Source organism: Ursus arctos, unplaced genomic scaffold, assembly GCF_023065955.2.
Source record: "Ursus arctos isolate Adak ecotype North America unplaced genomic scaffold, UrsArc2.0 scaffold_7, whole genome shotgun sequence".
NCBI classification, from domain to species: domain Eukaryota; kingdom Metazoa; phylum Chordata; class Mammalia; order Carnivora; family Ursidae; genus Ursus; species Ursus arctos.
Window position 1 is genome coordinate 39,799,046 of NW_026623089.1, and position 13,462 is coordinate 39,812,507.

The following is a 13,462-nucleotide window of genomic DNA, read 5'->3' on the forward strand; positions in this document are numbered from 1 at the left end:
ATACTTTGGCCTTCCTAAATAAGCTTAAACAATGTTAGCTTTAAAAATGCTCAATGCCTTTAAACATACTCTTCCCTGTACTTGTCATATTTACCTACTAAATTCAGTTACCTTCAAAATTAATGACTTTCATAGAGTCTGACAACCTCTAGTCCTTGACAGGTGGCTGAATATTTTCTTTACTTAGTCCCCACAATATCTTATATGCTATTACGGCATTTAACACAGTGTCATATAGTCTCATTTTCACAACAGCCTCATCCCAATCACACCAGGATCCTTGTTAGAAAGAATTATTCACTTTTTCAGCGTTGACACACATTTTTAAAACATGTGTTAACAATTAGGGATGGGAAAATTTTTCTAGACCAACTTCATGAGAGCAGAATCTATGTCATTCATCTAAGCTTTATGCCTTATAGAGGCATTCAAATGTTTGTCCAGTGAATAAACTCAGAAAAATAATTCCAGATCAGAAAAGGTCAAACAAATCTGTTTAAGACAGGGAAAGTGATAATAAGAATGCATCTAGCTGCTCAAAATGAATTAATTCCTGACTCCTAAATAGATGAACTGCACATCTAGAGACTTGGAGAAATAATAAAATTGTTCATATCTGAGAAATGCTACAGTAGAAGAGAAGTGTTAAAGATGAAAAGCATAAAAAGACAAGAGACTAGTGGTTGCTTAGAGCCAAAGGGGTTGGGAGATAGGAAAATGAGAGCTAAACAATATGGAGATTCTTTGTGACGTGATGAAAATGTTCTAGAACTATGGATAGTCACATACATCAGTGAATATACTAAAAACCACTGAACTGTACACATTGAGTGAATAAACTGTACAGTATGTGAACTGTATCTCAGTAAAGCAGTTACAAAATAAAGAAGACAGACAGCTGTCTTATTTTTCAAAAAGGAAAATAAAGGAAATTATATCAATCATAGACTGGACAGCCAAACAAAAGTCAAGGACTGATTCAGTGCGTGGTATATAAGTACTCTGAGAGAAGTAACACTTACTAGAAGCAGGTAAAAATTCACTGAGAAACTGTACTTCCTTCTGTGAATAGAACAACAACGACAACAAAGAACAGCAGCAGATCAGAAATGTGGTAAGTATATGAAGATTTCCAAAAGGTATTTTTGAAAATGTCTCCAGTCATAATATCCATGTGAATAAGATGAAGAATTCAGGAGAGATGGGTAATTTTTATAGTTACACATGTCATTTTTGCGGTATACCCAAGGGTCACTAATGAACTAATCCAGCAATTAAGAAGGCATCCTGAGCAACACTGGGACGTGAAACTAATAAGTGAAAGTCAGAATGAAGGAAAAAGCAATACCCAACAGTCTGGGAAGAGGAACCAGATTTCACATGTGAAATTCTAGGGAGAAATAGGAAGTACTATACTTAACCTCCAAAACCAAAAGATAAAAAGTAAAAGATGGGGGGCACCTGGTTCACTCAGTCAGTACAGCATATGACTCTTGATTTGGGGGTTATAAGTTTGAGCCCCAAGTTGGGTATAGAGCTTACTTAAAAGTAAAGTGTTTAAAAAAAAGAAAAGAAAGTAAAAGATGGGAAAGATGTGATCTATTAGGAGGCCTGTGACAAAGAATAACTTACTAAAACAATGTGAATCAAATGGTGACCTGATTTCTAAATAGGATTATAATGTCCATGGTTAAGAGGAGATTATATGCCTCAGTTCTCTTGGAGATTTCAATCAGACATGAAGTACTGTGTGCTAGGGGACACAGCAAAGTATGTTCAGAGATAAGTGACCAAGTTGAAAAACAAACTCAAAAGCATCTATGAAAATAGGAAATGCAGAACAATATGAACATACTTAGTACCACTGAAGTGTATGCTTAATATGGTTAAGAGAGTGAGTTTTATGTAATGTGTATTTTACCACAATAAAAAAAAAGAGGTGGGAAAAAACAGATGTTTAGACCAATGAAGAGATGATCTGTGTGGAACATGAAACTGCTGAAAAGGCAAGACATTACAAAAACATCCATCCATTAGAAGTATAAAAATTCCTTTATCATTCCTGGCTTTCCTATACAGTTGACCCTTGAACAACATGGGTTCAAACTGTGTGGGTTCACTTATACATGGACTTTTTCTGATACAGTACAGTATTGTGTAAGAATTTTCCTTATGATTTTAGTAACATTTTTTTCTCTAGCTTACTCTAAGAATATAATATATGTAATACACAAAATATGTGTTAATCTACTATTTATGTTATCAGTAAGGCTTCCAGCCAACAGTAGACTATCAGTCGTTAAGTTTGGGGTAGTCAAAAGTTATATGCAGATTTCGGCTGCAAAAGGGTTGACATCCCTAACTCCCACATTGTACAAGGGTCAACTGTATTTAGTTTTACATTCACTCTCCAAACAAATCTACTCTATGTCAGCACTCTTGTAGGTGCCAAGGGTACTGCCTGCATGGACCTTGCCATCCCCATCAGAGGGTTAACTATGTGAAATAAGCTTTCCATGCCCTCCATTTAGTCAATGGAACCATCCTTTTTTGCTGTCACCCAGGCTCAGGAAGTAGGAGTTTATTGGCCATGTTCCCAATGCAACATCACAGTCATCACCACCTTGAAATGGACTACAAGGGGGCATGAACAGCTCCATCTGAGGGCAGGAGGCCACCAGCAAAACCCTGACAAGCAACATGGCTAGCTCCCACATAGAACAAGAATGGCTGACACAACTTGTTGCCTGTCACTGACTTTAATCTACACCTCTTTCTAAGTGCTCTTCTTTCTTTCTGGGAGGCTCTTTTCCTTCAACAACCCAATTTTTACCGCATTTTTAAGAATTAACCTAGGGCCACCTTTCCCCAAAGCTTTTCCCATTTCATGAAAGCTCATACAATCTTCTCTCTCCTGAAATCTCAGCACTTATTTTCCATCTGCCACAATTTGACAATCAAACTTCCACTGCTTTATATTTGATATTTCACTATGTATGTGTCTTCAAAATAACACTATACATTCCCCAAATAAGGAGCCTCCTTCTTAACTTCCGTGAAGTTTTCCCCTCATGACGAATCTAACAACTCCAGTACACAGAGGCCTGCAGCGCTGGTTCTCAAAATGTGGTAAACTGTGTTATCTGGCATTAGAAAGCATTGAGCTTATTAGATTTTATCAACTCCTTTGGACAAACACCACAAGACATCTTCAGTCCGATGCTTTTGGTTTGGTTCATAAAACTGTTCCTTACACAATTCGCTCCCAGTTTATTTCCTCTGGGCTGAGAGAAATCATTCCATTAAAATAATCATAAAAGTATGTTTTCACTCATTCTCAAAGTGAGTGAAAGTTATATTTTTAAGTCGCTATAATCATTAGGAAAAAGAATTAGGGATATTTTCCTAATTTCATTTAAATATTTTTTGAAGTTTCTGCTAAACTGCTTTATAAAATCATGGACTATCTTCAACCTAAAATGACCAGTGAGTATCAGCATCACTTCAAAACGTGGGAGTAGGGTAGGGAAAAATGATTTGAATTTTGTATCTAATATTATTAAATAAAATTCCAGTGTCAAAGTAAAATGGGAACAATTTCATCTCTGTGCTAAGGCTACAGTTTTCTGAAAAGTCAGCCTGACAGAAAGCAAAAAGTAGAAGATGAGATCAAGCATAAATAAAGTTCTTCTAAAACACCTACTTCTTTTAAAACTCCTTTTGCAAATTAAATGTCAGAAAATTACACAATCTAAATTTCAGAAGCTGTTTTCTTTTGATATAATTTAATAAAGTTGAGAAAAGTTTACACTGTAGATGTATACCCCTTTTAAATGTTTCAATCCAGAAGAACTTAAAGCACCAAATATATTTTTAAAGTTTTTGTTATGTATTCACAAACAAATCTTGATTTCAGCTATACTTAAGACATTTTCCAAAATGTTCACTTACATTTTTGTGATTAACACATTTCATAAGAACTAGCTCTCTGTAAGCCCGTTTAGCATGAGTCTGATTCTGAAATGGCCGGCTTAGCTTCTTGATTGCAACATTTCTTTCAAGAATGGCATCATAAGCTGCACTGTAACAAAAAATTCAAAAACAAACAAAAAAAAACTTTAAAATCTGCAAAACTGAATTTATGAAACATTCATGCAGATTCCCTTCTCCAAAAATAAAATGCAACTGTATCAATTTCCAATCTTTGATATTCAACATGTTTCTTCTATACCTATTATAGCATATTCCAACAATGTATAGCATTGTTAACTGTTTTTTAAAATGCTAATATATTCAATGGACTGTGAAGACAGACACAGTGCTTATTACTGGGTGTCCTCCAAGATCCACCTAGCATATAATGGGCACTCAATGCACAAATGTTTAAGGACTATTCAGGTCCAATAGATAGCTTTAAGCCTAATGAATCCTTCACCCTGCACCTACACCAAGGAAAGACAGGATTAAAGAATACATGTGGTCATAAATTCTACCCAAATACTTCCTGGAGAATTCTACATAAGTAGATCACGTCCATCTTCCTTGGACACAACAAAATGCATACAGAAAGAGAAAAGAACACATATATAAAGGTATATAAAAGGTTATTTTACAATATAGAAAGTACTTAAAATTTGTTTTTGGAGGAAGAATTAAAAAATCAAGTTTACAAATATAAATGCTAGATCTCAGGACATTAGACGTTGCTTTGTAACTGTTAATGAAACGCCTATAATTCTGTGATATATAACATCATCCTCATCACTCTTCATATCTTCTACCATATGACACTGACTAAACAGCATGTTTTGCAAATGACAGATCAGAGAAAGTAAAGCACAAATAAGGAAAAATATCTTAAAATTATAGAATATTATGACTGAAAGAGACTTTAAAAATCATTCGAATTCACCAGTGCCAGCGATTTGCCCAAGGTTAGTCAGAAAGTTAAAAGCAAAGCTGAGACCAAAAGACTAAGATATGAAGTTAACCACTTTTCATACTGGACTACCTAATATACTATAAGACTTCTGTTTATGTGATATTTGGAAAGTTAGCACACCGCTGATTAAAATTATTCTCTCATCTAACTCAACACTTGAGTTTGTTTTCTAGCTATCTCACTATCTCAAATCTTGTGAAGAAATACGTACTGAGACATTGGTACTCTGGCATGTAAATACAGAATTATATATGCCATAACTATTTTGTGTATACATATGTATACATACACATAGCAAAACATACATAAATATTACAACATTGAGTTAGAAAATGCCATATTTACAGATATGTTCTCCCCAAATTAAAAACAAACAAACATTAGGGGTCATAAAAAAAAATAGAAGTTTTGACTGTATCAAGTTATGTTTTATTTTTAAGCATTAAATTCATTCCTTTTAATTTTTCATCTGCTAAAACAAAGTAATATTTCAAACTCTAAAGTATCTAAGTAGGTTACACTATTTTGTATCCAAGGAATTTAGATTTCTAGTTGTTAATACTTAAATGTGCACGAATTAGAGACCCCAATCCAGACCCCTATGAATCTTATTATCACTGGGCCCAAAATACTGCCTTTAAAAAAGAATTAAGCTCTTCAGTTGATTCTGATGGTAACAGAGTGAGGTTTTTGGGTTTTTTTAAATTTTTTAAAGATTTATTTACTTATTTGAGAGACAGAGAGAGCGAAAGCACACAGAGGAGAGGGGCAGAGAGAGAGAGAATTTAAGCCAACTCCACATGGAGTGCGAAGCCCCATGTGCGGCTTGATCTCACGACTGGGAGATCACAACCTGAGCTGAAACAGAGTCAGACACTTAACCGGCTGTGCCACCCAAGTGCCCCCAGGAAAACATTTTTAATTTTTTTTTTAAAAATTTGAGAGAGAGAGCGAGCATGCGTGCATGCAGGAGCGTGGGAAGGGGGAGATGCAGAAGGAAAGGGAGAAGCAGACTCCCTGCTGAGCAGTGAGCCCAACGCAGGGCTCAATCCTAGGACCCTGAGATCATGATCTGAGCTGCAGGCAGATGCTTAACCAACTGAGCCACCCAAGCACCCCACAAAAAACATTTTTAAACACTATTAAGAAATTTATAAATACTATATTCCTTACAACAACCATGTAAATTAGGTGAGAAAACTGGCTTATAAGTGTTAACTTGCCATGAGTCACAAAGTTAATACATCATAAAGCTAGAATCTGAACCACAAGCTGGCTTTCAGAATCCTTCTTGTATTGACTGTTGCAAGTTATCTTCTTTAAATTTAATTTGTGGTTTGTTAAAATATGGTTGGCTAAAATGACAACCAGCCAGCCAATAATGCTTTATAAAATTATCCAAATTCTGTAATTTTTGGTATTATAAATTACTTCAAGAGTACAAAAAGAGAATAAATACTATCATTCCCATTAATCTGTTAAGATTTTAGTATTTTACCATAATTGCTAATTTTTTTTTTTTTTTTTTTTTTTTAAAGTAGGCTCCACACCCAGCATGGAGCCCAACACAGGACTTAAACTCAGGACCCTGAGATGAAGACCTGGTCTGAGATCAAGAGTTGGACGCTTAACTGACTGAGGCACCCAGGCACCCCAAGTGCTAAATTTTTTAAAAAGTATATATTATCACAGGTAGAGTCCCCTCCCTTGTCTCTAATTTTAAGAGGTAAACATTATTCTGAGTTTTTACACTTTCCTAAATATGTAAGGATCCTTAACTACATGGTCCTATTTTGCAGATTTTTTTTTTTAATTTATTTATGTGACAGAGAGACAGCCAGTGAGAGAGGGAACACAGCAAGGGAGTGGGAGAAGAAGCAGGCTCCCAGCAGAGGAGCCCGATGTGGGACTCAATCCTGGAACACTGGGATCATGTCCTGAGCTGAAGGCAGACGCTTAACGACTGTGCTACCCAGGCGCCCCTATTTTGCATATTTTAAACTATACATAAATGGTACAATAATGCATATATATTCTGCATCTTCCTTTTAAACTCAACACTACATTTCTGAGATTGTCCTTGTTGAAACATAGCTCCAGTTCATTTTAAATGTTGTATAGTATTTCACTATATGAATATATCACAATTTTTTATTCTCATGGATAGACCTGCTGCTGTTACCAATTTTTGCTATTATAAATGGTGTTGCAAAGAACAGCCCTATGTATGTCTCTTTATGTACATGTGCAAGAGTTTTTCTAGAACCTGGGAGACCTGCAGGGTCATAAACACATGATTTTCTTTAATAGATTCTGAAATAAATCTGGTTCAAGAAGAGGTAATATATAATTATGCTTGAGTGAAGCTTAGAATTCCCCCAAACACTAGTTTATTATGCTAACTCAGTGATCTAAAATTATTAGCAGACCTGTCTCCAAAAGTGTTCTACCCTTCATTTTATAAAGAATTATGTTGGGGTACCTGGGTGGCATCCGACTTTTGGTTTCAGCTCAGGTCATGATCTCAGGGTCATGAAATCAGGCTGCACTGGGCTCTGTGCTCAGCAGGAATTCTGCTTGAGATTCTATCCCTCTATCCTGCCCCCCCCCCACCCCGTGCTTGCTCTCTCTCTAAAACAAATAAAACTTAAAAAAAAGAAAAAAGGATTATGTTGATCTATAAAGCCTAGGCCTTTCATAGAAATTAGCCAGTAAATCAATTTTAAAGATACTCTGAAACACATACAATGAGATGGTATTAACTCACTTCATTCCCCAAATAAGATTTCTGAAGTTCCAGAGTTTCATTATAGTGTGAAAGTGATGATTAAGTGAAGCTTCTTATTAAACAACTAACTAGCTATGGGAATAGGTGCACACATGAAATTAACAAGCATGCCACTTCTTCTTTTCTTATGACTGATAGTTGTCTTTACATGGCTTGTGACCAAGTATTTAATGATACTTTATACTTAAAGATGGCACTGCTGGTTTATAAAGTTGTGTTTATTAAATAATAAAGACCATCAACCCGAGAACAAAAACGTTTGCCATGTTATAGCTTTAAACTGTATAGTTTTATTTTAATTTTTTGAGGCAAGTTAAATATTTACCAAGGTATATATAAGAGAAAAGATGGCAGTTAATGATTCTTTGCTTAATTTTTGGAAGTAAAAACTTACCATACTATTCCTTGAGCTCCTGAGCCTATAGGTTTTAAATTCTGATACCGTTTCAAGACTGTAAAGGTAGAATCTCCAATCTCTACACTATAAAAATTGCTGTCACGCTTGCTTCTGCTCATGATGGCAAACAATTAATTTAATGGCTTCATCCAAATATTCACCGAGAAGCTGCAAAATGGAACAAAATGTGATGTTAGTAAAATGAATTTGTCTAATCTTAAAATTCAAGTCCTCACTCTGTTCACTGATAGTAACACAGATTGCTATACCATGTTAAAAGAACTGCTTCATTAAAACACAACTGAAAGAAAAAAAATACCACAGAGCCTGGTTAGCATTTGCTAAACTTGAGATGACTGATAGTTAAAAACAAAACAAAACTTTTACAAGGGTTAACAGTTTCTCCACCCCAAGTCACTAGTATTAATATGCATACATGTCTTAACTTACTGGAAAACTGTAAAAACAAAAAAAAGCAAATAATTGAACTAAACATGCTTTTAGGTCACTTCCATAGCTTAAAATTTAGAACCGGTCCTTTTTATGTATTTATTATAAAATATGGAAACCTTGATTTTTGTGAGAAATTGATAAACTTTCATTCAAAAATAATTCACAATCTCATTTAGTGTGACATGGAAGAAACAACCAACTGGAAGGCTAGTAAGCTGGTTAGCATTTATGATCCCTACCTAACAAACAGAGAGCAGCACAGTGCCGTCACCATAACAGAGTCCCTGATCCCTGACAGCAACAACTAGGTGTAATGCAGATGCTGAGGTTATAATGGTTGAAAGGATGAAAAGCAGGGTAGAAAATACAAGATAAAATAAGAAGATATAAAATAAAGTTAAAAATAAGAAAATATAAGAGAAAATATACAGAGAAAGCATTTAGTATATTAGGATGTGAAATAAAACAATACTGTTCTGAATTGTGTGGGGCCTCAAAAATATGACATAAGTTCTGACCACAGCTCTTTACCACATGCCCAATTACAAGCCAAGGAAGTCTTTTTCTACCTATTTGAGTTGTATTTATTTACAAACCCATTACCCATTCTTTCTAGATGAAAGTGGTCTACTCCAAAATGCACACAAGACAGCTCCAAACTACTCCCCACATCCCACAATAAACCAAGAAACAAGTTAGGTCTAAAGAATTACTCTGTGTGTGCGTGGCAGGGGGCGGTTTAAGACAATGCTAACAAAACACAAAAATAAAAACAAAATCCTGATAAGACTTAACAATGCAAAGAATCAATTTAACAAATACTAAGTGCCTAACCTGTGCCAGGCACTACATTGGGCTCTAGGGCCAGATTATGTAGACGCTCGTGAACTGGATTCTAACACAGCTGAATTCTTAGAGTAGGATGGAAGGCACTGGAAAGTGGAGAGCAAGAGTACCCTGACCAGGGGTGCCTGGGTGGCACAGCGGTTAAGCGTCTGCCTTCGGCTCAGGGCGTGATCACGGCGTTGTGGGATCGAGCCCCACATCAGGCTCCTCCGCTATGAGCCTGCTTCTTCCTCTCCCACCCCCCTGCTTGTGTTCCCTCTCTCGCTGGCTGTCTCTATCTCTGTCGAATAAATAAATAAAATCTTAAAAAAAAAAAAAAAAAGAGTACCCTGACCAGCATCCTGGCTGCTACTTGGAGATTATACTGCAAGAGGAGGGGAACAAAAGTTGGAAGAGGAAAACTAGTACGCTATTGCACTAATCCAGATATTGTACTAATCCAGATAGGAGATAAAATCAAACTTAATGAGGACTCTTAGATGTGATGAAACTAAACAAAAAAGTTCAAACAGTGTAAGCTTTAAAAAAGAAGATAAGTAAATTGAAAGCATTGAGAAGTCAGATAAATGAACTGGATACATTAAAGAGGTGCCAGAGAAATATTTCCAAAATCACTAACTAAACTAGTTATGTAACTCCATAGAGAAGCATCTGAAATGACAAATGTCATTAATTCTGCTTGAGAAGACAGACCAGAAGCTTAAAGAAAAAAGTTTGGTAATGATTTAAAAATCTAGATATGCCCATAGGATGATCAAATATAGGTATTGGGTACCCAGATCAATTTCCTAATGTAACCTGCATTTCCTCTTGTCTACCAGAGTACGGAAGTAGGGAGAAAAAGAAGTGAAAAGAGGAAGAGAGGGAAGTATTAGGTGTCAGGCCCCTCATCAAATATTCCACACACTGATCCTAGAAACTCGGTCTGCCCAGGACCCGGAAACAGTCATAATGGTCTCTGGTAATGTGCACATATGGTCAGAGGCGGAACACAGAGCCTCCATAATAGCAAGGAAAGGCTCCTCTCTATTCCCAGAACAGAATGGCCCAGAGCAGAAGTGCCCATGGTATACACACAGAAGTCTAGACTAAGCTGTGGCAGCAGCTGAGTGATGATAGCTAACACAACTCCTCAGGAACAGGCACAGCAGAGTACCCAAGGTTAAGTACGTAGGCCCGGTCAGTGGTACCCTCCACAAAAGCCATAGCTGCCACTCCCACAAACAAGAAACAGAAAACTCTACTCGCTTAGGCTCTCAGTTACACAGTATTTACTGGTATACCTGAGTCAAACTCTAAGCTGAGTACAATGAACACAACAGTAATCAGTATCTATCTGCTCCTTAATGGAGCTTGCAGTTAAGACAGATAAAGAGACCTTATGTTGCTTAGTATCTGCCTGTGTATCAATATGGCTGTGATAAGAATGTGAAGGGAAAGGACAGGATGCTAACAGAAGCAAGACTATGCTAGTCTGGGCTCAGGAAAAAATTCCCTTGATGCTATGATGTTTGAGCAAGATCTGAACACTGAATATGAGTTAACCAGGCATGGAGAGAAGGGAGCTTTCTAGGCAGAACAAACAGCACATGCAAGGCTAATCCACCAACTTTAACTACTCAATTTGATGAGTCTGAATGAATGTATACAATCCTATAACCACAACCCAAACCGTGCTATAATTCCATCACCACAAAATGCCCCCCGTGTGGGTCCATCCCTGCCATCTATTTCCCACGCACCCCTGGCAACCAATGAACTGCTTAGTTGTGTTTTTCCTAGTTCTTCATATAAATGAAATCACACAGCATTATGTAATTTGTATGTCTGGCTCTTTCACTTGCCCTAATGCTTATTTTTTTTTTAAGATTTTATTTTTTAAACTTATCTCTACACCAACTGTGGGGCTCAAACTCACAACACCAAGATCAGGAATCTCATGCTCCACCGAATGAGCCAGCCAGGCACCCCTGCCCTAATCCATTTACTATTCATCTGTGCTGCATCCCTTTTTACTACCGAATGGTATTCTACTGTGTGGATATACCATTTGGACATCTGGATTGTTGCCAGTCTGGAGGTTATAATAAATAATACTAGTATAAACATTCACACTTTTCCCCCCCATTCATCTTGGGTAAATATTTAGGAGTGGGATTCTGAGTCCTATGTTTAACTTTTATAAGAAATTGCCAAACTGTTTTCCAAAGTGGCCATACCATTTTTCATTCCCAACAGCAAAGTAAGAGTGTTCCACCTGCATCATATTCCTGTGATTACCATTTAACTTTATGTATACTAGTGGGTACATAGTGGAATTTCACTGTAGTTTACATTTACCTTTCCTAATAATTAATGATGTTGAGCATTTTTTCACAAGCTTATACGCTACATCTTTTTTTGATAAAGTAGCTAATTAACAAACTTTTGCGCATTTAAAAATATGATTGCTTTAGTACTTATTTATATATTCTGGATATACATCCTTTATCAGATGTTGTGCAAGTATTTTTTCCAAGTCTGTGGCTTGCCTTTCCATTTCCATTTTCTTAAGTGTCTTTTTTTTTTTTAACATTTTACTTTGAAATAATTTTAGAACCACACAGAAGTTACAAAAATAGTACAAAGATCCTGGCTATCCTTCACCCAGCTTTACTCAAATGAGAGCATTTGACATAACCACAGCACAATTATCAAAATGAGAAAGTTGACATTGGTACATACTATTAGCAAAAAGGAAACTTGACACTGGTACAATACTATTAAAGAAACTACAGGTTTTATTCAGATTTTACCAGTTTTTACATGTACTTTGTGAGTAAATTTATCACATACATCTATTAGTGTAATCACAATCAGAATACAGAAGTGTTTCATCTCACCAAAGAAAATCCTTCGTGCTATCCCTTTAGATAATTACACCCTCTTGCCAACTGTAACCCTGGCAACTATGATCTGTTTCCACCACTATAATTTTTTTTCATTTAAATAATGTTATGTAAATGAAATCACATAATATGTAATCCTTTATAGTTTCCAATATACAGGCCTTGCAAAATTTTGTTCAACTTCTCCTTAGGTATTAATATTCTGGGTGCTACTGTAAATGTTTTAATGTTAATTTATTTTCAAATTTTCAATTGTTCATTGCTTGTACACAGAAATACAATTAAGTTTTTTGTATAATAACTTTGTACTAAGCTCATTTATTAGTCTTAGTAGCCTTTTTGGTGGATTGAGATTTTCCACATATACAATCAGTTTCATTTCTTCATTTCCAATTTGGATGCTTCTGAATTCCTTTTCTTGCCCCACTGTACTAACTACAATTTCCATATAATCCTGAATAGATGTGGTAAGATCAAACATCGTTCCCTTGGTTCCTGATCTGAGGGGGAAGGCATTCAGTCTTTCACCACTAAGTATGATGTATATGACAGGATTTTACTAGATGGCCTTTAACAAGATGAGAATGTTCCCTTTAAGTACTATTTCACTGAGAGTTTTTAGTATTAGTAAGTACTGAATTTTGTCAAATGATTTTTCTGAATCTATTGAGACAGTCATATAATTTTGTTTTCTTAGTTGGTTCATAGGAAGTACACTGAGTGATTTTCAAATGTTGAACCAACCTTGTATTCCTGTAATGAATCTTATTTGGTCAAAAGTATCCTTTTTATATTACTGATTCATTTGGCTAAAATTTTGTTGAAGGCTTTTCCATTTATTTTTATGGGGAAATTGGTCTACAATTTTCTTTCACGGTAGCATAATGCTGACCTCAAAAAATGAGTTGGGAAGTGTTCTCTCTCCTCTTTTATTTTCTGAAAGACTCTGTGTAGAAGTGATACTTCATCTTGAATGTTTGATAGATAAAACGTCTCAGTGAAGCCTTCTAGGACAAGAGTCTTTTTTGAAGTAAGGTTTTCATTGCAAATTAAAATTTTACATATATAGATATACACAGGACTATTCAAGTTATTTCTTCTTAAATGAGTTTTGGTAATTTTGTGTTTTTCAAGGAATTTGCTAATTC

General features: G+C 35.8%; 1 protein-coding gene across 4 annotated transcripts in view; it reads right to left on the minus strand.

The window, feature by feature from the left end:
• Window positions 1–13,462, minus strand: part of MAPK8 (mitogen-activated protein kinase 8) — a 105,612-nt gene that overhangs the window by 32,720 nt on the left and 59,430 nt on the right. For all 4 annotated transcript variants that reach the window (XM_026481528.4, XM_026481532.4, XM_048219233.2 and 1 more), the window contains exons 2-3: window positions 8,125–8,295; window positions 3,952–4,081 (exon numbers count right to left, since the gene is read on the minus strand). In XM_026481528.4, the coding sequence (XP_026337313.1) occupies window positions 3,952–4,081; window positions 8,125–8,246 (252 nt within the window). In that variant the 5' untranslated portion in view covers window positions 8,247–8,295. The remainder of the gene's footprint in view (window positions 1–3,951; window positions 4,082–8,124; window positions 8,296–13,462) is intronic.